We start from the raw sequence: 25547 nt of genomic DNA, 5'->3' as shown, positions 1-25547 counted from the left end.
CCTGCCATGGGCAGGGACACCTTCCACTAGACCGGGTTGCTCAAAGCCTGTCAGTTGGAGACAAAGGAACCTGAATTCATTGCTGCAGTCATTCCCTGTTACCTGACTTATTTTCAGAATTCATATCTGGTTTTCCTTGGACATGGATAGGATTTCCAACCATGTTTTCCTGCAACAAAAGGGTACAAAAATTAGGCCAAAACCCCTAAATCATTAATACTAATTTTATACTTGAGCTTCATGAACGCCTTCATTGGCCAGGTACATATGGCACAGCTTTATCTAGAAGGACTTGTCAGGCACTGCTGAAGTTCCACAGCACGTGCAGCCATCTGTGTGCCTGGAAATGGGAGCCTGGGGTTCAAGGCAGGCAAGCTCCATCTTTGGTATTACCCTGCCCCAAGCCCCACAGTTTAGTGTATCCGCCTGTTAATGCTCTAGGGCAGCATTTTTATTCATTCCCACGAGGTGGAGCAGTTGCAACACGAGGGCTCCGATGCATCTTTCTGTTTGGAGTTGAAAGTAAGTAAATTTGCAGTATAGAAAAGCTGCCATAAAAAGGTAAGGAACCAGGCAACAACAGGGTAAAAAGAGTTATCCAGTTTAATGCTGACTGTTGTGAAAGAGTGCAGCCATATTATGCTTGATCAAGCATTATAAACAAAATAAAAAGAATACAGATGCCCATGAGAGAGCAAGTACACAGTTTATAAGACTGAGAGCTAACTTTTAAATAGAAAAATTGAGAGGAATAGATTTACTCATTAATACCAGAAACTAGTCTCATTATAACCAAGTGAGTTTTGTATAGCAAATATCTGGGGCCATGATAACTTGAAACAGAGGTTCAAAAGAAAAATCCAAATAAAACACCATTACTTCACCTTCTCTTTCTAAGACCTGAACATATTTTAAATAAGGTCAGCTTTTGGATAGTTTTTATGTTCACCTATGTAAGCCTTCCAAAGTATTTTTCTGGGGAATGTTGCAACAAAATAAGTAACTACAGTCTAATAATGAGGTAGCACTCACATGGCAGTTAATTATACAGAAGCTCAGTGTAGAAGGACTGTATTGGAAAAATACACAGCAAAAATTAATTATTTCCACATAGTAGGCTTAGACAAGGTATCGTACTTACAGGTATTCTATGAGGTATCTAGACTTAAGTCTTTTTAGGACCTTTTGTATCTGTGTTATCCATCTGCATTTAAAGTGTTTAATCCCAAATGAAAGAAAGCTACCCTCTTCTAAAGGCAAGACAAGATCTAGAGGTAGGCCAGCAGGTTGCCAGTCTGCTGCTGCTGCTTGCTACTGATGCTATAATGTTTCTCACCATTGGTGACTGCTGCTTCTGCCTGATGTTATTCACTGCTTCTCAGGGTTCGCTTGCCACTGAAATGAAGAGCGCCAGCATTCCTTCTGCGTTTGACTCCGTGACGGTATCTTCCACTATTTCTCCATGCATTACTTCATTGTTTTATTAACACTATTCAGTGAACTGTGGGGACTGCTTCAGTGGTGCTCCCTCTTTACCCCTAATTACTTTCTTTCTCATTGCTAATGCAGCACTGTTTGTAGAATGTGTGACAGTCCACCAGTGGGGTCTTCTGTCCCTCATTTCCACTGCGACACACACCTGGCTGCTTGGTTTACCAGTCAAGTCCCTGATATCTGACATGACTGAAGTAAAATGCCGCCGAAGAGTTCAGTCTTGAGGTGATGTGGTAGGTTGTTTAGCAGGTTTAAACCCAGGACAGCTTAGGGCCATTACTGAAAAAACAAAGCTGTGATATTTTAATACAGGTGGATGATGCATGTGGAGTTCACAGCATTGTGAAGGCTGTGAGGCAGGTTGTCCCTAGATAAAGTGAAAGCATGCACAGGCTTGTGAATAAAACCTGCAAGTTTTTCAAGTGCCCTACTGATACTTTTCCTTTAACTGACACTTTTCCTTTTACTGACATTTCCACACCAACCTAATGAATGGTCACCATTATTGCCCAGTATTTATTAGTAAATAATCAGTGTATAGGATTCCAACCACCACGGTGTGTTCAGCATTCTTCCCCACTCCTTACCCTTCCTTACAGTCCTGGTGGGCTGAAGACAAAACCCCCGTGTTTGCTGATGCTGGGGGGCAGCTAAAGTGTCAGGGCCAGACCCTTTACTAACACATGCCAGCCTAGGATTGAATTTACAGAATATGTCCTTTTACCATGCAATTTGTAAAAGAAAATTGTGTGTTAATGTATTCTCCAATTCTTTCCTGTTTTTCAAGTACCAGTAGTTAGTCCCTATCTGCAGATTTTAGCAAGCCCAAATGCTATTGAAAGCACTATATGCACAGTATTATTACTAACATAGTTGTTCAACATCCAAATAAACCTGTAAAGCTTAAAATATTAGAAACTTTACCCACAATTATGGGAATATGTTGGGGGTTTTTTGGTTTTGGGTGTTTGGGTTGGTGTGGTTTTTTTTTTCTCTTTGATTCCTGGAAGACTGCTATCACACATTCATCACTTACTTTGGTCCTGTTGAATTTCCCCTGTTTTTTTCCATTGCACCTTAATGTGTACTTGTCCTAATGCATGGTGTTCTACTCTGTCATATTCAAACCAGAGCATTCTTTGTGGAAAACTAGTTTTTAGAAATGCTGTATAGTGTTGTGAAGATTTTTTGTGACGTGTGAAAGCAAAAAATGTAACACTACTGAAAAACTGAGTGAGAGGGGGGAAGAAATTTCCTCTTTGTGGCTGAAATCTCAGTGCCTGATGAGTCACTCATGACATTTTCAAAATGTTTCACGGAAAGAGCTCTTTGTCAGCCAGGCACCTTGGGCTTTGCAGGTCCCTGCTGAGTCAGGGCTCAAATAAGAGACTGTCGCCAATACAGAATGTTATCAGCCACAGTGCTTAAAAACAGAGCTCGCAGCTATCAAAGTTTGTTTTTTTCCCAGCGGTATTGTCCTGATATTGTGTTGCGTTAGATCCTTTGAGTAGTTTCTTCACAATACTCTCAGTGGGAGGCAAAGCTAGACACGAGTAGGAGCTGGTAATTACCATGGACTCACATTGCCCCGGGCACCCCTATACAAGAGCTTTAGGGCCAGAGACTAAAAGACCTGGCGAAATTAAAAAGAGAAAATTATACTGGGCAGAAGGTATTTTACCTTCCATTGTTGCACCCCTTTAAGCTTAATAGAAGTGGAACAGACAGGGAGGGGTTTCTTTCTTTACCCCCTGGGTAATGTGTCTGCATTAGACAGCTCAGGGAGTTTAACAGTTGTTACTTCTATCCATCACTTACTTGGGTTCCCTTATCGTTTGTGGGGGCCTTTCAGCAGCACCCGGGGAGACAACAGCAAATTAAACAAAGAAGACAATTGTAAAACAATATAAAGAAGTAAAAACGGGGGAACTGTTGACAGGTGCAGGATCTGAAACTACTTTTCATTAAGGTGACTAGATTTCAAGTCGCCAGCAAAGCATCCCTTTAAAACTTAAGTCTTGCTTCATTTCTGTCAGAGGGCATCCTACTGGGTAAAACTCAGTTACGTGAGCTGAGAGGACACAGGGCTGCCTAGAAATCACTTCAGGCTCTTGTAAACATCCATTGGTGGCACGAAAGCAGCAATATCCATATATTACTTTTATTTGCTCTCACAGCCAGCTTAATGAGCTCTGCTTCTACACCAGGTTCCCATCATACTGGTTTCTAATATTAGCTGGTGTGATGAGACACCAACACACTGGAAAATTGCAGGGCCAGTGTCTAGATGAGGTGGAATATTCCCACTCCTGAGCAGTTGGAAGATTTCCAGCGTGCGCACAGCAGAGATAGGTACAAAATACGAAGTTTGTATGATCGCCATATATTTTGCAGGATTCCTGTGCTGCTGACACAGAACCAGCCATTTTGGAAGGTGGCAAGCAATTTGGTCTTTCAAGGAACAGCCACATTGCAGTTGCATTTGATGACACCAAAGTGAAAAACAGGTATGTTGTTTATTTCAGCAATGAGTTTGGATGGAATTATGTCAAATTGAAATGTCTCTCCTAATATTCTTAAAAGCTTATCCCAAAATAATGGGCATAATCTAAAAAAAGAACATGTCCCATGGCTAATTAATTTCATTCTGGAAACATAAAAAACATTAAAGCATGAAACTTAGGCAATGCAGTGCCCACCTAAGTATCTGTCACTAGAACAGTTTACCCCTTTGTAACGGTTTGGGCACACACAGGCTGATTTCCAGGAAAAAAAGCACACAACAACAAAAAACCCAAACAAAAACCAGAGAGGAATGAAACCAGCTCATGCAACTGAGTTCATAGGTTGTTTTTTTTTTTTGGAAGAAAGTTTCTTGGTTCATTAACTTGATAATTTCTTTTAATAAGCAAACCGTTTTTTCCCCTTTCTTCTGATAGATAAGATCAAGCTTGCACAGTATATATAAATATATACATATACACGTTGATGTGCAAAGGAATTCCAAGAGCTACTTATAAAAATGCAGCCGTTTTCAATGGCTATAACTTGTTAATTGTTCCTTTTTCCTCTGAAGGCACATGATCATTAACAAATGTGCCATGTCACACCACCGAGCATTTTTGCTGCTTCGTATTTTACCAGTCCATCAGCCTCATGCTTATCTTTACCTATAAAGATGCTGTACTGAATATTTTCACATATGCTAATTTTAGAAAACTAGGAAAACAATTAAAAGAAACATGTAATCCTGCAGTCCTTACATGTCTTCTTTTCAAATAAGGATCCAGGCCTAATCGTATTCATGATTTTTCCCATTTATGTTACCAAGTACCTCCAGGTACTGACCTTGCAGCTGAGCTTGGGCTGCGCCAGTACAACCTTAAGATGTACATAATCTAAATAATTTCTTCCCAGGTTCCTTGCTGTAGGGGAGGTTTTTGGCATTACCGGTCAGTACAAGGGGTCAGTGTTTTTCACATGACAGCAGACCTCCCCAGACACATTCCCATTTTGAGTTGGGAGAAACCAGTGTTTTCTGTTCTGATTGGGAGCTCTCCTCTGCACCTTTTAAAAGTTTGGCAACCTGTCTTCAGGCAATACAGCTCATTAGAACCTCAGCATTCACCAGCTGTCACTACGGCTGGGCTGGCTGCTCTTCGTGAGCGTTACATGTGTGGATGACAGTTAATGCCACTGGAGTTTTAGAAGCACTGGGATTTTCTAGCAACTACGGCCGCAGCTAAGAATTGTCTTCTTGAAATTCGGTGCCAAGGTTGCACTTCTGTATTTCCACAGCAAAGGGATGAATGAACACGCACGTGTTAGGAATCAGGTATGTGTGAAATGCAATTCACATATAATCACGTTATTTTTCTTCAACCTAATGGACAAGTAAAATGGGCCACTAAAGGTTTTCTTAGAGGAGCAAAAGGCAAAGCAGATGAATTTGTCCACTGTCTGACTATGAATATCTTTTCCTTTGTTTCTGTTTTCATGCTTGTTTGACTTTCAGACTGACAATTGAATTTGAAGTCCGAACAACAGCTGATTCTGGCTTGCTGTTCTATATGGCCCGTATCAACCATGCCGATTTTGCTACGGTTCAGATAAAGAACGGTCTGCCTTACTTCAGCTATGATCTGGGGAGTGGAGACACCAACACAGTGGTTTCCAACAAAATAAACGATGGCCAGTGGCACAAGGTATAACAGTCACCGATGCTAAACTGTTCTTTTTAATGCCAAGAGCGAGCTTTGTTTTGCCTTAATATATTTGCAAAATGTTGTCTGTGCAAACTCAGCAACTTCTGTAGTCTGCAAAATTTGTGCTTTCAGATGCACTGTTGAATACACATTACATAATCTACTAACAAAAAATGTAGTGCTGATCTTTGAAATTTGCCCTTCGGGAAACCCCTCTTTCTGGGCTTATTTAGAATATGTCCATGTATGGTAAGGAACGGCCGAAAATGTTCCATCGTGCCTAATAAGTCTCAGGTGAGTATCAAACTCACCATGGCTGAATACATCATTAAAACTAGGTGTTTCTTTGTTAGTGATGTCACTGTTCAGCCATAATGCTAAGAACAAAAAAAATACTCAAGTAAATCTTTCCTGCATTATTAATTCAGTTAATTAGGGAATAAATTAGGTAATAAATATGATATTCATGGATGTACTTGACAGGCCCTTCTGTGACTTTATGAGAGGAAGCATTCATATACAAAGTCTGTGGCTTTCAGATGGTAAGTGAAGGAATAATACCCAACCATGAATTTTAGTATTTACTGGGCCAAGGACAAGACACACAGTGTATTCATTAGGTAACCTGCTTGAAGACACCAGGGAAGACACAGAAGAAAAGAATACATGTAACATTGTATTCAAGTTATGTGCTTTAAGAGACATTACATTTTGGACAGGTATTTGGAAAGTCGCCATCCACCTCTCTATCACCAAATAAGAAAAAATCTTCCTCGTTTTCTACTGTACTTGAACTGGTCTTACCACCACACCTTCTTTGCCATCATCCTTAGCGCGGCTTCGCTTCATTCCCATTCCACAGGAATTTTATTTTCACTGGATTTTTACTCATGAACGTTTTGTTGATAGCAAATGCTCTAAAGCAAGGTATTTCAGGAGGGGGAAACATAAAAGTTGTAGTCATATTTATCTGTTTTGCATAATGCCTAGGTGTGCTGGCAGTAGACCAGGGCTCCTTTCTGCTGTCCTCTCTACAGATACAGAGCAATCTGTTTTTGTTTTTTTTTTTTTTTCCTCCCCTCTTTTAGCCATTTTCTCTCTGTTCTAAGGTAACTAACTGAAGCATATATTCTTAATGCTCTTCGGGCGTGCAGCTTGGCATTCTGCGAGAGAGAGACCCTTGTTGTAGATCCCATTCCTCTAGGAGAGAATGGAGACAAAAATCCAAAGTCACAGTTCCCAAAAAGCAAACAGAAGTCCGTTCTGGGAAGAGGAAAAGGTCTTTTATTAAAGACAACAGTCTTTAAGAAAGCAGAGGCTTCTCCTTAAAATTCTTTTAGTGAATACCTTTACTCCACTTGAAATGACTCAGGTTGAAACACGTCCATCAGGCCTGCAGACACCACATCATGCTGCTGCTATCCCTTTAGGTCCTCTGTAAAACTGTCTATTCCCAGTTCCCATCTCCCTCACCAAACCCTCACTCTGACCAGGGTGTGACTGTCTGTCCCAAATTTACCGCCATCTATGCACACCAAGTTCAGTCCCTCGCCTTCAGGCCGCCCCTTGTCGGTGCTCAGTCATCCCCGTCGCACAGCAGATGTGCTGCCACGCTGAAGCAGAAGCAGCCGTGTTAAAGAAAAGCCAAAGAAAAATACTGTTTCTCTCTCTGCTACTCTGGTGAGCTGCCTACTGTGCTGTCCAGAAATCTGCTAGCGCGCGTGTTGCATTTTACATTTCATCCTTTTTTTTTATAACAGAATCATTATTCGTAAAGATTTTGGTATACATCTTTGGAAAGAGATTGCCCCCCCAGTTGTTGGGGTAGAATTTCCTCAGCATTTGCACTTCCTGCGTGCGATTCGCAGCCCGTTTGTCTGAACTGAAGCCATAATTCCAACAGAACGTAGTTGGTATTATATTTGCTCTAGCATGAACTATGATCTGAGGCACATCCAAACTAGTGGAATCATAAACTCTGTGTTGTCTGCAAACATGTGCTGTAATAAAGATTTGCAACCAGTGCCATTAACATTCAGCATTTACTATTCCCAGTACTTAAAATTGCTGTCTTATTCCAGGGAATCTGATTCCAGGGAAAACAATATTGTGCCATAGCCTATAATAGTAACAAGCTTTTTAAAGGAACCCCAAGTCCTTTCAGTAATTCTAATAAATAAGAGTCACGATGTCTCCTGACCCAGAGCTAATTAAAAGGCAGTCATGTGTTTCCACAAAACCTTGCGCAGGAGCTCTGTTCCGCAGTTGCTGCCGCAGTACTTTTGCTACCCACTCTTACCGCTTTCTGCCCTGTTGTTAGAGATTTCAGACTGTAAGGCTGGTTACAACCTGGAAACAGTTATCAGAAAACTGTAACTGTGTTACATTTGTGTGTCTGTTCAGATAAAAGTAATTCGAGCGAAGCAAGAAGGAAGCCTGGTAGTAGATGATGTTTCCAACAGGACTGTAAGCCCAAAGAAGGCCGATATATTGGATGTTGTAGGAATGCTGTATGTTGGGGGATTGCCCATTAACTACACAACTAGAAGAATTGGTCCGGTAAGCAAGTTTAATTTATCTTACACTGCTGAAGTATGTCTTGATTGATACCAATGTCTTCCCAGTTTCGGTTTGCTTTGCTTTTCCCTTGCATATTCCCAAGAATATGGATAAAATGGACCTTACTGGAGGTGCACTACATTCTTTCAGTGGTAAAATCTGACTCACAATCCAGGTAATGCAAAGAACTAGAAGTAGCGGAGTTAGTTACTGTTAGGGAAAAGTAGAAAGATCCATACGCTTGTATCCACTTGGATCACTGTGCAACTAGAGTATAAGGTCCTGAATAGTACTTGACCTTTCTCTTGACTGTAATTCATCTAGCAATAAGTGCTAATAAACAGAGAAAGCGTCTCCTAAGAGAAGCAGTAGAAGCCAAAATTACCCAGTAGCACAGCTACTTACTGTAGTAATTGGTTTTGAGTTGTTATTAGTTAGCAGGGAGAGAATAAAGTTAAAACTTTAAAATAAAAAAAAAAACTAAAATAAAGTGAGGCCATGAAATCTCTCTTGTCCTCTTTCTGCTTCCAAAACAAATGTGGACATTTCAGTTTATCATAGTTTCATTCTAAATGCCCAGCTTCCATGCTGACACAGAAGATACCCTGGCAATCGCAGAGCCCAGAGAGGTAAATATCATTTTGGCCTAAAACTTTTAGGATTAATGATTTGTCAGCTCACTTTCCTGTTGGCCTCCCACCTCGCAAGATATGCTAATATCAGAATCAGAGAAAACCTCTCCCCTGCATTATTTTTCCTCTGCACAGAGGGGTCTTTCAAAGCAGAAGCCAGAACCTGAGTGAACTTAATTATAGCAAAGAACAAACTAGGCATACAGTACAGCCAGTGTGGACAAAAAACTGGAATGTCAGTAGCAGCTACGCCTCTGCTCATTCTGGGTGGTAATACAGAATCAGTGGAGGCAGAAGCACAGACCTCAGCAAGGAAACAAACCAGAGTCTCAAAGAAACTGGATGAGTAATTCCATTCTAGTAATTCCATTCTGGTTATAGAATGGTGAATACTTATATATAGGTAGGCAAGGGTCCACCAGTTCAGGTGGACAGAATAAATACAGAAAAGGAATTCCTAGATCCTGCTTAAACAAGCCAGTATGACAACTCATGGATTGGGATTAAAGAGGAAGAATAACCACCCTAAATCCCAGAGTTGTGTTCCATAAAGAAAACTGACCTGTAGGATCGTATTTCTTAACAAATTTTGGATTGTGCAGAAAGACTAAACTGAGGCAAATCTACTGAGCATTTGGATTTACCAAACCAGATCTGAGGCACTGAAAAAGAAAAGCCAGTACTTAACTGCCCACAGATATAATTCCTAATGCCAGCAAATTACGCTATTTGAAATACATCTGCAATTTACAAATGCTAACCTAAGGAGACAGGCAACGCTAAATCCTTACCTATTGCCCCTTGTCAGAAGTAATGGAGGGAACCCGTGCAGATAAATGGCTCAGTCTGGCAATAAGAGTCATGTCAGATCCTGACAGTCTTATGTGCTTTGGGATTTAAATGAAGCTGTGACTTCAAATGTCATTCACAGAAGGTAAAAACCAGTGCTTGCCTTTCAGTCATTCTCAGTAAAATACACCGCGTGATGTACTAATGGAGTACTCTGTTGCCGGCTTCATGTAAAGGCTCTGAAGCAAAGTCAGCTGAAAGCATGTGTTATATTAGTTAGGGCTTTCTGCTGAACACACATTAACCTTTTTAGGCATTAATCTAATATGTAACTGTAGGTGGGCTGGCTTCCTCTTCAGTGAAGACGACTGATACCTGCTTGTTTGGCTTCAGCAGATGTCACGTTTTAAGCACTCAAAACTCTGCTTTCAGCAAGAGATGTTATGTTGCCTAGTACCATGCTAACCAGATTTGTTTTTCTTTTTTAAAGTGTAATTTTAAAGTTAGAAAATGTTACCAAGCTGTCTACAGATCTTGCATCTCTGTGAGTTATTCTTACAGCGAAGATGGCAAGATTTGTTTTCTTTTGTTGCTGTGGTGGGTTCCCCATGGCTGGAGGCCACGTGCCCACTAAAGCACTGCCCTGCTCAGCTGGGCAGGGAGAGAAAAGCTCGTGGGTCAAGACAAGGACTGGGAGGCATTGCTCAGCAATTACCATCATGGGCAAAACAGGCTCAACTTGGGGAACATTAGTTCAATTTATTACCAGAGTAAAGGAGCTTTAAAACCAAATCTTAAAACACCTTTCCTGCACCCCTCCCTTCTTCCTGGGCTCAGCTTTGCTCCTCATTTCTCTACCTCTTCCTCCCCTCCCTGAGCAGTGCAGGGGGATGGGGGTTGTGGTCATAGAATCATAGAATGGTTTGGGTTGGAAGGGACCTTAAAGATCAGTCAGTCCATCACATGTCTCTGCTGCTCCTTCCTCCTCAGAGGAGGACTCCTCACACTCTGCCCCTGCTCCAGCGTGGGGTCCCTCCCATGGAAGACTCCCATGGGAGACAGTCCTCCACCAACTTCTCCAATGTGAGTCCTTCCCACGGGCTGCAGTTCTTCATGAACTGCTCCAGCCTGGGTCCCTCTCACGGGGTGCAGTCCTTCAGGAGCAGCCTGCTCCAGAGTGGGCTTCCCACAGGGCCACAGCTCCTGCCAGCAAACCTGCTCCAGTCTGGGCTCCTCTCTCCATGGGGCCACAGCTCCTGCCAGGAGCCTGCTCCAGCATGGCTTTCCCACCAGGTCTTAGCATCCTTTAGGCACATCCCCCTGTTCCGGCAGGGGGTCTTCCCCACGCTGCAGGGGTGTCTCTGCTCCCCTGTGACCCTCCATGGCTGCAGGGGCACAGCCGGCCTCACCATGGGCTGCACCACGGGCTGATGGGGAATCTGCTCCGGGCCTGCAGCACCTCCTCCCCCTCCTTCTCCACTGACCTGGGTGTCTGCAGGGTTGTTTCCCTCATATCTCACTCACTCTCTCTCTGCTTGCAATTCTGCAGGTTTTTTTCACCCCTTCTCAAACACGATACCCCAGAGGCACTCCCATTGTCGCTGATGGGCTCAGCGTTGGCCACCGGCAGGCCCATCTCTGAGCCGGCTGGCATTGGCTCTGTCAGACACAGGGGAGGCTTCCAGCAGCTTCTCACAGAAGCCACCCCTGTAGAGCCCCTGCTACCAAAACCTTCCCATGTGTAACCAACACAGTGGCATTTTAATTTTTTGGTAACAAAACTTGTTGATCTGGAGGTGACTCAGAAATTGGAAAAAGATCTATTTATGAAGAAGCTGACAGAAAACACCGCTCAGCTCAGAACGGAATTTATTCACTGAGATTGCTCAAGTTCTCATTAAAACTTTGTACAGGTGCATTTAGCAGTAACACAGTAACAAGCTGTATAATTCCACAGTACCTCCAGCTCTGATTTACAAGAAATTTTTTGGAAATCATTCAGATTACTAGTCAGGCTGCTGTTAGAGGAGATACTGTGCAGAGCCAAGGCTTCCCTCTGCAGGTGTGCCTTTCTCCTTCCATATTTATATGTATTTCTATGCTGTATTTTATATGCTGGGGTTTATTTTCTTCCTTCCTACTTGATTACTTAGGAATATGTCTTTCTTTTCATCCTCAAAGTACATGTTGATCATTTTCCTCTCTCCCACTGATATCAGGGATAAGTTTTACTAACTCTAAGTCAAAGATCAAAGCCTTTGTCTAAAGCTGAGAATGACAATGCAGCTGCTGCACACCTCAGAAAGGGACAAAGTTTTGGTGATAGTTAATGGGGACGAAAGGGGTGGAAGATGCCAGATGCTCTCACAGGTCCCACTGGGATGCTCTGATCACACAGCTGAGCCCCAGGGCAGCCCCGGGTGCAGCCCCTCACTCACACCACCGGTTTAAAAGTGTACGTGCCACCCCCTCAGAGTCAGAGTGATGTGTTCCCAGCGCAAAAGCCGAACTGGAGTTGCAGTTTGCTACCCTGCACAGGAGCCTCCGTACGCCCAAGCCACATCCCCTGCCTCCACCTGCCTCTCTGGCCGACAGCGTGGCCCTTGTCACTGTGGTCACCAGCCCTATATACGCACAGTTATTATACAAAGAGCTGTGTACGGGCAGCAGCCTTGACGTAGGGGATTCGTTCGTTTTAGGAGCTGCATTAGCTCTGTCTTACCATGCAACGTTAGGCCCATAGTAAAGTGATTAAAGGGAAGAAAAAAAAAAGACAACTATATCCAGTATCTCCATCTACTCACAAACCCCATAACCTAGTCAATTAAATAGGTAAAGTATAGGCCATTAAATTCCTGCATTGCTGATGTAATTTGCTATGTTTCATTATGCAGTGTATTATTTTATGTCCCCTCCATTAAGCCAAATAGATGTGACTGAGATCACATCCCTGAAAAGTAATGTAATTCATCCTCAGTGTGCCTGAGATTAGATTCCAATTACAATCAGATATTAAGGATTAGCCATGTAAAATTCAAGTTTTATTCAGCTCCATAAATCCAGCAGAGAAAAGGTACTTTTTTATGGTGTACTTCAGGCCTTTATTCTGAGCGTTCGAGCTTGCTTTGCTCAGTCACATGTTTTGTTTGCAATACTCAATGCAGGTCACCCATAGCATCGACGGCTGCATCAGAAACTTTAAAATGACAGAATCACCTGTTGACCTGGATAATCCAACTTCCAGCTTCAATGTTGGAAAATGCTTTGTCACTGCACAGAAAGGAACGTACTTCGATGGAACAGGCTTTGCCAAAACAGGTAATGAACAATTCTGCTGGTAGGCAAAGAACTGAGAAGGAGGAGGTGCTGTTTTCCAAAATTCCGGTGCTGCCTGACTCCAGTTGACTGGCAGCAAAGTGAGACCAACACTGGCAACTCTCACTGATGGTTTTCAGTTCTGTTGCCCAGGAATAGACTATATGACTCTTTAGCAAAACCTCACACTAAGCACAGCCACTGTAACGTGATTTCACATGAAGTGGAGCGCAGCAAAAATGCGGAGTTAGTGACCTTGCGTTACAGGCAACACACGTTGTGTGATTATTAGGAATAATGTATTAAATACTTTTCTTCACTTTATTACACCTCCCCTTCTCTCTCCAAGTTGGTGCATACAAAGTGGGAACAGACCTGCTCGTGGAATTTGAATTCCGTACAACACGAATGAACGGTGTTCTCCTAGGAGTCAGCAGCCAGAAAATGGATGGGCTTGGCATCGAATTAGTAGACGGAAAAGTGAGTGGCAGAACATTTTTGGCTCTTTGTATAGACTGTTTTTAAAAAGCACAGGTAGCTTACGTGCAAGCTTGCTACACCAACCTCAAGGTGTCTCAGTCAGTACCAGGGCTCACCTTTATGCAGCGCTTGCCACTTCCCCTACACCAAGAGACTCTTACACTTTTACCAAGTTATTTTAAAAGAATCTGTAACACTGGAGTTTCCTAAAACTGCAACATCAGGGCTTAAATTAGTGAGAATATGAAAAGTTTTGAGGAAAGGTTTTATTATTATTTATGAGCGTTTCTTGTGTGTATCTTTTGTTTCCCAAGCTGGTAAACCAGTCAGTAGCCTATCACTATAAAGAACTGTTTTTTTCAGGGGCCCCTGAAAATGGAAAAATGACAAGCTATACCACAATTTTGCGTATTTCCACTAGTGTTTATCTCAGTGCCATAACCCAGCTCCCCCTGGGAGCTGGGACAGCCATCCACAGAGAGTCTGGTATTAAGTCAGAGGTTTAGTGTATGCAGTCAGAGCACGTTGATTTAAATAAGCAAAAACGTAATAAAAAGAAGAACTACAGAACTGTTGTGAGAACTATCTGGCTTTCACGTTACGCCTTACAGGTGATGTTTCATGTCGACAACGGTGCAGGCCGGTTCTCTGCCGTCTATGAGCCGGATGCACCAGGCGGCTTGTGTGATGGACAGTGGCACAATGTTCTTGCAAGAAAGATCAAACACCGTGTAGAGCTGACTGTGGATGACAGACAGGTGGATAGTAACAGCCCTAACAGGGCCTCAACCTCAGCAGACACCAACGACCCTGTCTTTGTCGGAGGATATCCTGGTGAGCGTTTAACTCACAAATGTGTTCTTACTTGTGCTCTAGCAATGATACCTTGGTAATGTCTTAAATCATAAAACTGGGACTAGTATGTTGATGGATAAGACTGCCTGAGTTTGTCTCAGTTGGCACGGATGCTCGTTTTTCCATCCAGCTGCATTTGGGAACGAGAGGTTCTGCAGCCCCAAGGGACTCTCACAGATCCCCCTGCCCGGTGTCAAAGGCGGCCACTGTCACAGTGGAGCAGACAGACTTTCTGCCTTCTGCTGCCAACACACACAGCCTCCCTCTTAACACTTTCTGTTCCATAACAGCTTAATAGTTGTGGCTTAATGGTAACAGCAATTAGCAAATTTACATTTCACTTTAGAATGGCAAAGTTAAATTTAAGTAAAGAATGCCCTTGAGGGAGGGCAGGGTGCTGCCTACCTGGAAAAGCCGAGGAACGTGGACAACAGCTTGCACAGAGCTGAGAGAGCACCATCCCTGATGAATGTCTTTGCGTGTGCCCTGTTGGTTTTTAAAGGGGGATGTGGGAAATAGAAACTTGCTACTCAGTATTGTGGAAGTCCTTGAGGGGACTTGCTTCAGGCAGAGGTAATGGGGCAGAATTCAGAACTGGGCTGAGCTCTGTAGCTAGCTGCTTCTTCCACTAAGCTGCTAATGAACACTAGTATTCATCTGTTCATACACCATCAGGTGTACCCAATAGCAGTTTACTTTCTGCACACACAGTGGAGAAGTTTGCAAGGTGCCAGTTTTATTACGTTCATAATAAGGTTTACCTCTAGTTTGCAAACAAAGAAGCCAAGTGTTTGCAGTGTGTGTCTGCCTCTAATGCGGGTCGAGGTCAGTGGCAAGTCGCCTCTCGAGTTAAGCCCCAAATGATTTTCTGGAAGTCATTTTTCCCCCCATTCTAATGTGTGGTACAGTGCATCCAAAGAGCCTTCTCTCTTGAGCTTCAAAACATTTCCAGAAATGCTCCTGGCACTGAGATGAGAGGGGTGTACTTCAGTCACAGCGACTATGGATAAGGACCAACAACTTTGTACCAAAAGGCAAACAGCTTTACGGCAGCCTTTTTGTTACAAAAGAGGATTCTGGCATGGGAGCTAGCACTAGAGAAACGCTGCAGGTGGAGTTACTGCCTCGTCCTGGACTGTACGTCAGGAGGAACACAGCAGGACCAACAAACAGAAGTAACACTGCAGCCTGTACCAAACAAGCCTACACTTGGGTCATGTTGAAGCGATATTCCTGTGTTCAGCCACATGGAATGATCTAATGAAATTACATGCACATTTAAACACCTCACGCTTCTCTTGCTGTCTAGTCTAGCTCATCCACACTGAGGAACTGGCTTTCTCATGACGTTAGGGCTGAGTATTGCCACCATTTTGGCACTTTTTTTGCTCTGTTATTCTGTGGATCAGCAGTTTGAGAAGTTGTAGATTTGCAGGACTAGCATCATACACTATTTGTGGGCAGCAAGCTGCCATTTGGCCATTTTCCTTAATTTCCTCCATGTCACATAACTGAGTTACATGGTTTACAATGGCAGCTTAAATTTGTTCAGGAAGACTGGATTGTTACCACTAATGTAAGTATTTATCACATTCACTCATAATGTTTGTCATTTTTTTTAATAAAGAAGATATAGAGTAAGTAAAACATATTAATATATTGCTGGGAGCATCTGTTTTTCCTGCAGGGCTCTCACAGAACAAACTTCAGCATCTACTCAAACTAACATCGTTCCTTTTTACCTTTTTTTGGTTTTTCCCCTCCTTCAGATGGTGTGACCCAGTTTGGGCTGACCACTAGTACCCGTTTTAAAGGATGTATGCGATTTCTGAAGCTCACCAAGGGTACTGCTAAACCTCAAGAGGTTAACTTCAGCAAAGCTTTGGAGCTGAAGGGTGTTCAGCCGCTGTCGTGCCCTGCAGACTGACTGTCATTCACCTGATACAGGCCCGTTTATATAAGCACCTCAGATAAACCAAGAAAATACACATATACATCGCATTCATAATAAAAGGTCTTTAAGCAAGTATTTGAGTAGCGTTTGCGGTATATTCAAAGGGCTATTTCAAGGTACCTCCCAGGAATGGGAGAAATAATCCTTCCCTCCCCACCCCTTTCATCAGTGGAGTCGAACAATCATTTTTCTCTCTCTCCTTCCTTATAGCATGAAATGGAAATGGTTTGTCCTCCAGTTGCTGGGTGAGACCACGCATTATGCAGGGTGTTCCTTCCCTACACTTAGTCCCCGTGAACTTAGAATCACGGAACATCTCCGGTTGGAAGGGACCCATAAGGCTCATCGAGTCCAACTCCCTGAATGCTTTTGGTGAGGCAGCTCTATAAAGCTGTGTGCATGCCCACCTCTCTCTGTTATTAGAAAGGGGCATTATTACCTTGCTTCCAAAACGGTTTGCTTTGATCACTCCCAAGGGCTTTTGGAACATTTTTTTGACCATAGTGTTTCCCATGAAAATTTCACTGAGCAATTCAAAGTTTTACGTAGTTCCGCATGGCTGCTGTCACGCTATAACCATGGCATCACTTGCTGGGAAGGAAAATGTTACTGCTTGCTCAGTTTATTTGGGATAATGGAAGAAAATATGTTGCAGCTAAAATCCCTCCTCTATCACGTGGAGAACGCTGTGTTTTAACAGAGGTTCTGTTGTTTGATGTTGGGAGATGCAGTCAGTCATGGGCAGAGCAGAACCAGGTTCTACCATTTACCTGGAAATACATTTTTAAATGGTCCTTTACAAATAAGGTTTGATACTGTTCCTCTCTTTTGCTACACACGACTTCGAAGCTACGCACAGCAAAATTCCCGCGCCAGGTTTATAAGGGAAGGAGAGGTCTGTCACTACTGCACTGGAGCAGAATGGAGGTGAAACAGGAGAATCCCAGAGATTATTAGCACAGCACGCGTTGCCAATTTCTGCTGTCATCTGTTTAACAAAAAAGCAGCTTCCAAAGTTAGACTCTAATGCTTATGCTTGATGCTGTCGGTTTGTGACTAATTCTGGAGGCAGAAGCCACCCCTGATCTTCCTTAAATAAAATTTAGAGTACTCTGCAGAGGGCACTTTAAACATAGATTGGGACAGTTGCTTCCAGATTCTTAAATAAAATTTAGAGTACTCTGCGGAGGGCACTTTAAACATGGATTGGGACAGTTGCTTCCAGTCACTAAAATGCCAAATCCTGGGTGATTTTCTGTAGGGCTTTGTATGTTTCAGAGGTCTATGAAATCATCACTCAAGCGTGTATTATCTTTCCTATGGATTGTTTCAAATTGTTAAACCCCACTTTGGCAAAGGTGGTGCAGGAAGGTGCAGGACACCTGCTGTGCAAATGTCAGAACAACTACCTGCACAAAAGAGAAAAACAACAGAGGAAAACGAGCATTAAGGTACCACAACCATGCAATTGAAAGAAAAAGTGTTTCTTAGACTTTTTTTTTCTGCCCACAGTGAGCCTTGAATACATGTTGTCATATTTCTGACACAAGTTAAAAAACCGCAGGATTTGTATGTAAGGTATCTGCAAAACGCGTGCTGCCGGAGAGCCCCCCTGCAGCAGCTCGTTCTATTTTACAAAAGGCCTCTTTGGCATGCAGTGTTTCTCTAAACTGCTGTGGGAAAAACACACCTTTACACTGGGAAGCTACATACAGGAGATGGTGGTAGACACGTATGTTGCCGCTCTAACCATCTGGGGAGCCCCGCGTTCATGGGGGCACCTGAAGGAAAGCATCTCGCTGCAGTGAAGCGAGAAGGAACTGATTCCAGCAAGTATTCTGGTTTTCACTTGCTACTGGCCTTTCAGTCTTAAACAGTTAATGGCTGTGCAACCTTATGCACATCCGAAGTGCTAAGAATTAGTAAAACATGCATTTGTTTCTGAAAAAAACCTAATTATGGGACATGCACTGTCCTACTACAACTTCCACCTTCTCCTAGTGAGACTGGCAAACACACCGTAAAACATTCTTGCGTTTTTATCTTATTCTTTTTATGTCCCATGTATTTTATGTCCTATGGTATTTCAGGATAGTTTGAGTAGCTCAAGAAAAACAGGCTGTAACAGCTGAAATTCAGTTATTTTCAAAATTCTTGAAAACTATGAACAAATGCAGCCCCAATACTTTCCTGCAGAGGGTCATAGGTTATTGTCTCACACCCCTCACCACAGCCAAGCTACTTGGCCCATTACACTAACAGCAGGGAGACATACTTCCTAGGGTCTGCTCAGCACGTCGGTTTCTTTTTAACCTACACTAGACCGTAAAGTTGGTTTGGGTTTGGGTTTTTTTTTTAGACTCAAAGACACAGGGAAATTCAAACAGCTGAGACCAGAATGCCACAAGTTAATATCGTGCTCTGCCTCAGAGGCAGGAAATTGCCACTGCTCTGCTCAGCGCTGCATCAGCAATCGTCTTTCACATAAAGATGTCTTTGCCCTAGAAACACACACTGAGTTTCTGCATAAAAGAAATGGAAAACAAAAAAAAAAAAAAAAAAAGAGAGGCCTTTATGTTCTTTGCTCAGTTGAATTATTTCTCCCTTGCATGGCCTTGCAGGAATGTGTGGGACAGAGCAAAAAACAATGAAACAATGCACATTATTGCATTTCTTGAACTTTTGGGTGGAAAGAAGCAACCAGCTGCTGTCCCCTGCTAAAGGAAATAAATTCAGTGGGCTGACACAACAGCCACTTCAGCAAATAGCCACGCTAAAAGGAAACAGAAAAACCTGCCTAATTTGTTTTCCTAGCTAGAGTGGATGCACCAAGTACTGTTAGTACAGCTTTCTGCCTTTGAAGATTCAGCCCAGCGTCTGGGAATGATCCTTTTGCCACCCAACAGTTTTATAGATAAGATTTCCTCAAGGTAGCAGGTTGCAAGCCTCAGAGCCGTATGCAAACCACTCGAGATTACGTCACCCCTGACTGTGCCAGGAACGATGTAATTTCCCAGTTCAAGACCGAAAGCTAATACACATTTACACAACACAGGTATTTAAATCCTTATTTTGGTGGATTTTTGCATACAGAAGTTTTTACTGCCTATTTCTTTTTTTGCATACACATTAAAAACTCTTCACTGCTAAACTTACTCAAAACTTCCAACACCCACATGTTTTTAAAAATGTGTTTAAGATTGACCTTATTGACTGAGGTCATTTATGATGAACATTCACTTGGAATGGCACAAATCCCTCTTCATCTCCAGCTTTAGGCAAAGTGCTGTCTATGAAAAAAGTTGTGTTTTCAATTTTAAATGCAAACAGTTTTCAACTTAGACTCTTTCTAAGTAGTAATTTACTTGTTCTATCAAATCATACTTTCAGCTCTTTATAGAAGATTATAAAGTGAAAAACATTTTTCCAGCTTACTATTTTTCCTTAGAATGCACAAGAAAGCTTTAAAATGCCTAAAAATCCAAACCATTTTTCCCCGTCTTTCTTTTAAACATAGGAATGGCAATTCCAGCTTTCCCTTGTTCAGCTATGGGGCCTCTGGGAGATCTCAGATACCTGCCGAGGGATTTTTCAGTACGTGCAAGTAAAATTTTCCACTGACCTGTTTCTGACCAACAAGAAAATTGTATGCCCTACCTTTCATGAGAACGCATCTATTGAAGGATGCACAGGAGATCCCTATCCCCATGTACACACCAGTTTTTAAACCTTTAAAGGTGGCCTTGCAGTTTTCAGCTAAGAATCAGAAAAGCCTGTAAAACTGTTCTGAAAATATCCTATGCAATGAAAAATTATGTTTTCAGAACAGTTTAATGACATACCTAGCTAGACCACTGGAATTTTAACCCAAATATTTTTTCTTTGTATCAACTGCATCTCCTAATGACAAAACCCTGCCAGTTCTTCAGGGACTAGGAGAATGCAGAACTGCCCACTGTAGGAGGAGACCAGGTTTGAGACCATCTGAGGAACCTGAAGGTGCACAAGTCCATGGGACCTGATGAGACACATCTGCAAGTCCTGAGGGAACTGGCAGATGAAGTTGCTAAGCCACTATCCATCATATTTGGGAAGTTGTGGCAGCCCAGGGAAGGTCCCACTGACTGGAAAAGGGGGAACTGTGCTATTGTACACTTTTCATGCTCCCTCTGGAATGAACATCAAAACCTTTAGCCCAAATCTAACACAATTTTCACTTGGCTGTGCAGTTTGGAGAGAACTGCACAAAACTTGCCTAATGCTAGAGTTGCTGCTTTATTCCCTGATTTTTCAAAGAGATGTTTGGGTACAAAATTAAACTGATGCTTTCTGCTTGGCCCATCTTTATCTAACACTGTAATAACAACAATGATGAAAGTAGACATCTAGAGTTTGAAAGACTAACTTTTGTGATGCACAGTATTATGAAATATTCTGCAAAGCTGAATCTGCTGTGACATTTTCCCCTATAATCATAATTTATTTTGACAACTTCAGTACTCCTAGTTGGCATGAGCACGGAGGGATGACTGGCAGTCGAGGCCCTAGAGTAGCTAAATTTTCTGTGGATTTCTTCAGTATGATCCTGTACTACAATATAGCATGAATGTGGTTTAAATGGTCAAAGGCCTCAGTCTTTCACCGAGTATTATGTCGAGACTGGCTTCCTGGGAGAGGAAAAACTGCACTGAGAGAATGCAACACAAAGAGCGACGCAGGGTCCCGCATCCCTCGGAGGCATAAGGTTAGGCAGAAGAGGAGTCAGGGCCCTGTCCTCCACAACTTTGAGTGATTTGCAGTTAAGAGTCTTCTTAAGCACTGAGCTGCCTGGAGGTATGGACAGACTTAAGACAGCATGGACTGATACGGCTACAGTTCACATCACTTTACCCCACGTGAAAATTCAGAAGAGACCCAAATACTACAGGTTATTCTAGTATTTTGTACTTACCACTTGTTCAACCAACACGCCTGTTTCATCCCTCTTAAAAATTCTATTTTTATATTAAATTTGCTGAGCGACAGTCACCCCTACTCTTATCTTTTCCTTTGCTTTTACTTTCTGTGCCTTGTGGACAGCTATATGTCCTGCAAACTGAGGCGGGAGTCAATCTTGAGCTGAAAAGAAATACTGCTGCTTGGAAACAAACGGCGTCATGTCATTGATGTACCCATCAGACTACAGTTTCTGCTTCAAATGACCAGAGGAAACAACAGGCTGCCATTCACCATATATGCAAAAGCCACCTCCAGAGCTCTTCTGGCTCCTACTGCCCCCGAACCCAAATGAGGAGCCTGATCCACCAGCTGAGACAGCAGGGCTGCATGCCCAGACGGGTCGCAAACTTTGGTCACCCCGGAAGCTGCAGACAGGCCCTGCTGTCACCCCGCGTGTTCTGTCTCATTTCATGTCACTGGCAAAACCTCTCTCCCCAGTTGGATTCGGTAGCTCAGCCGTAATTCCCCACGGCACCCAGCGCTGGGGTTACTCGTGACCGCATACAGCAGAACCCCAGCTCAGGGAAAAGCTTCCTGATCCCGGTAATGTCAAATGTTACTGGCAAGTTTCTCTTCCACATAGGGAGACATCCCCCAGTACACTTGAGACGCAGGTACCGCCACTTAGATCTTTTGTCACAGAGCTGCAGCATTTTAAGAAATTAACTTACATATGTATTCCCTCAGCCCCGCTTCTTTCTGCTAATGGCTGCGTTATTGCTGCTGTTCAAGTCCATTTTGATAATCTGCACAAATCTCCCCATTAAGTGATAGAAGTTTAACAAAAGGGGTGAATTTGGCTGGAATAGCTGATCAAATGGGTTGAGAATTGACTGAGGCAAGTCAGAAAAAATCTAAGTAACTTCTGACTGCTGTTAGAAAACTGCGGTCTTGCGGGAAGTCTCAAGGCCAAAAGGCCAAGGGTGCTGCTGCTGCTGTACTGCATCCCCTCCCGGCCGCAGGACGGCTGGACAGAAGAGCCAGCTCCCCAGACAAAAACTGCTTGCAACAGTGGGTTGCCTTAAGTTGGCAAACGCAGCTTTCATCTGACGCCGCATGCAGCTGGTGCGCGCTGAAGGAGACGGCGTGCAAAACACTGAAATTGCATCTGCGTACGGGATTTACACGTTCACACAGCCAAGCGGACAGCTCGGAGAGGGAAGTAAGTTTTTTTTTTACAGCAGGGCAGAGAAAAGGGTTGCTGCAGATGGGAGTGCTTCGTCTGCAAATCTGCACCAGAGGCAGATACAGAAAGGCTCACAGCAGTTTGTTTCTGGTTTTTCTCATGAATGAAAGAATTAAAAATTGTACCATAACGTTCCACTCAGAGTGTCTGCATACTCTCCCAAAGATTACAAGTGTTTAACAACTTAATGGTTATGGGTGTAGGTAGGTTTTTCAACAGTGGTCTGGAGTTTTGTTATGGGGTTTTTTTCTAAATCATTATGGGCCAGGAAATTTAACACTGCTTCTACTCAGTTGCTCAGTGTCCATCCTATAAAGAGATAATGGAGAGGAAAAAAAACCCTGTATCCAGACATTAAGCTTGAAAATACAAACTAAAGAGAACAATGCTGCATTCCAGTTCCATTAAAAAAGGATTAAGCCGTCATCACTGACCAACCAAATCCAACATAACCTCCTTAACCCTGATGAGGTAAGGTTTAAAGCGGTACACTCAACATTCACCCATCGCATGCCTCTAAGGCCAAGTTGGCAAGACACTCGTGGGTTCAGAGCAGACTGAGGCAAGCATGGCCAGAAGGCACAAGCGCACCTTTGTATACATTGCCTATACACCCTATGCTATTCTAAGCCTCCAAGCAGTTATATACGCTGAAGTGCAGGACCACCGTTCCCTCAAACACCAGTTGGCGCTGCACATTGGGTTGTAAAGGCTCTAAAGTGTGATTCCATAAAAGATATTGGATGTTGCTGCTACTTAGGAACTGTTAAAAGTAATAGAACAGATGGAGAAAGAAGTTTACCATTTAGCTGTCCATGGACAGCTGTTCCCCCATGCCAAACATTTTTGAAATTAAAAATTTTTATCATTTTACCGGCATTTCTCTTGCCCACGGTGATTTTAATAATCCATTTCCTCTTTCACTTTGCACTGTGACATCTCTGTGATACACACCTTAGGTGGGTGATTTGGGGCACTCAAGAAAGCAAGGTAAGTCTTTTCCTGTACACTGGGGGATACTCTTGAAAGGTATGGATAGGCCTGGCTCGAGAGGAAACAGCCTTGCACCAAAGAAAACCCCAAACAACCAAAAACCTCCAGCACACAGTAGAGGGCTTGAAGAGGCCACCTGGTTCACCCTCTATCTGCAGAGCGATGGCCTCGCCAGCGAATTCCCCATTTGTGTTTGTGCACAAGGCTTCTCCTGGGACAGTGCCATTCCATAATGGGTGTCAGCCCTCCGTGTGCAAACTCTGCATGTGTCCCAGTGCAGGGAAGACCAGGGAGCAGAGGAAGAAGAGCTGTTTAGTCTAGTGGAAGAAGATCTGGGTAGCTTATATACTTGCAAGCATTCTTCACCTCATCCTTTTTAAATTCTGTAATTCCACCTCTGGAGAAATTTCTCTCTCCTGAGCCTGTTCAAGGCAGCAGACATAACAGCCCTTCAGTTCTGCAGTTGGTCAAATGCAAGCACACTTCAAGATAAGGGCAATTTTACAGTCCTGCTTCATTTATCAAACCTGACATGTACTGCACATTAGGATTTCCATGTAAGGGTTTGACTGTAAATTTACCCTCAGCAAGATCCTTTTATACGCATTCAAACTAATTTACCTCTTGCTGATCGAGTCCTAACTTGTAATTTGCTTAAATGCAGAGCCTAAATTGACTAAATCAAACACATTTGCGCAAACTCAATAAACGGAACCATTACCCACTGAAATACGCAACTCTCCTAACAGCATCAAATGCTTCCTTAACAGTGGAAGAGTTGGCTCAGGAGCCAGCCACCACTCCAGCTAATGACGGGGTATTTCATTAGCCAGTCTGAGGCCTCTCATAATTCCTCCCTCCCTGCCCCATAACAGTAGGGCAAGAAGCATACCTAGCTTTATCAAGTACTGCAACCAAAGCTCATTTTCCAGTGTAATGAAAAGAAACCAATGGAGAAAGATACATTTGAATATCCCTGTTAATGCATACATTAGCTAAGCCATTGCCATGCTCAAAGAGCTCAACCACCTAGCACACTGTATCCGTTTGCAGAGAAGGTCATAAAATTATCGGAGCCCTGTGTCAGTGCATGTTTTTTATAGCGGTGCAAATATGGTTGAGTCATACTGATCTGTCTCCAACTCAGTGCTTAGAAAGGGACATTGATGAGCAATTGCCAAGTAACCATTTAAATACTAGGACACTGCCAGCAGTCAAGAATGCATTCAGCTTATTAATGAAGGATGTGCAAACCAGGATCTACTTGTCAGCTGCACAGTATCCCATGCCAAGTATTCGACTAGTGTCAATTCATTTCAGTGGCTTTCTCATTTAAACATAAAGGTGGCACTAGCAATGGAAGTCAGCATCTAGTACTTTACACCATCTTAAGAAACCCTGCATTGGATCAAAGTAATTAAAACTTCATTCATCTGAATGACACGTGCTACATCCCACATGCCAAGAGCTGTTCTAATATGGAGAATTCTTACCGCAGGGCATAGAATCACAGGATGGTTTAGGTTGGAAGGGACCTTACAGACCATCTTGTTCCAACCCCCCTGCCATGGGCAGGGACACCTTCCACTAGACCAGGTTGCTCAAAGCCTCATCCAGCCTGGCCTTGAACACTTCCAGGGATGGGGCATCCACAACATCTCTGGGCAACCTGTTCCAGCGCCTCACCACCCTCTCCGTGAAGAATTTCTTCCTGATATCCAATCTAAACCTCCCCACTTTCAATTTAAACCCGTTACCCCTTGTCCTGTCACTCCAGGCCCTTGTAAAAAGTCCCCCCCTGCTTCCTAGTAGCCCCTTCAGGCACTGGAAGGGGCAATAAGGTCTCCCCAGAGCCTTCTCTTCTCCAGGCTGAACAAGCCCAACTCCCTCAGCCTGTCCCCATAGCAGAGGTGCTCCAGCCCTCGGAGCATCTTCACGGCCTCCTCTGGACTCGCTCCAAGTGGTCAATATCCTTCTGATGTTGAGGGCTCCACAGCTGGATGCAGCACTCCAGGTGGGGTCTCACCAGAGCAGAGCAGAGGGGCAGCATCCCCTCCCTCGACCTGCTGGCCACACTTCTCTGGATA

The 25547-nt window shown here is 43.3% G+C and overlaps 1 protein-coding gene across 1 annotated transcript; it reads left to right on the top strand.

Annotated features, from left to right (window-relative positions):
* Nucleotides 1-441: 441 nt before the first annotated feature.
* LOC104505271 (laminin subunit alpha-2-like) lies at nt 442-16353 on the top strand (the record flags this gene model as incomplete). The annotated part of the gene is made up of 8 exons (XM_010159152.1): nt 442-522; nt 3889-4001; nt 5510-5699; nt 8103-8258; nt 12844-12997; nt 13344-13474; nt 14086-14308; nt 16099-16353. Coding segments are annotated over 8 exons (1206 nt in total), but the record flags the coding sequence as incomplete, so codon positions are not given.
* Nucleotides 16354-25547: the final 9194 nt, after the last annotated feature.

Source organism: Eurypyga helias, unplaced genomic scaffold (genome assembly GCF_000690775.1).
Source record: "Eurypyga helias isolate BGI_N326 unplaced genomic scaffold, ASM69077v1 scaffold3599, whole genome shotgun sequence".
Classification (NCBI taxonomy): Eukaryota; Metazoa; Chordata; class Aves; order Eurypygiformes; family Eurypygidae; genus Eurypyga; species Eurypyga helias.
Note: the sequence above shows the minus strand (reverse complement) of the source record. Positions and strands in the feature narration are given on the sequence as shown.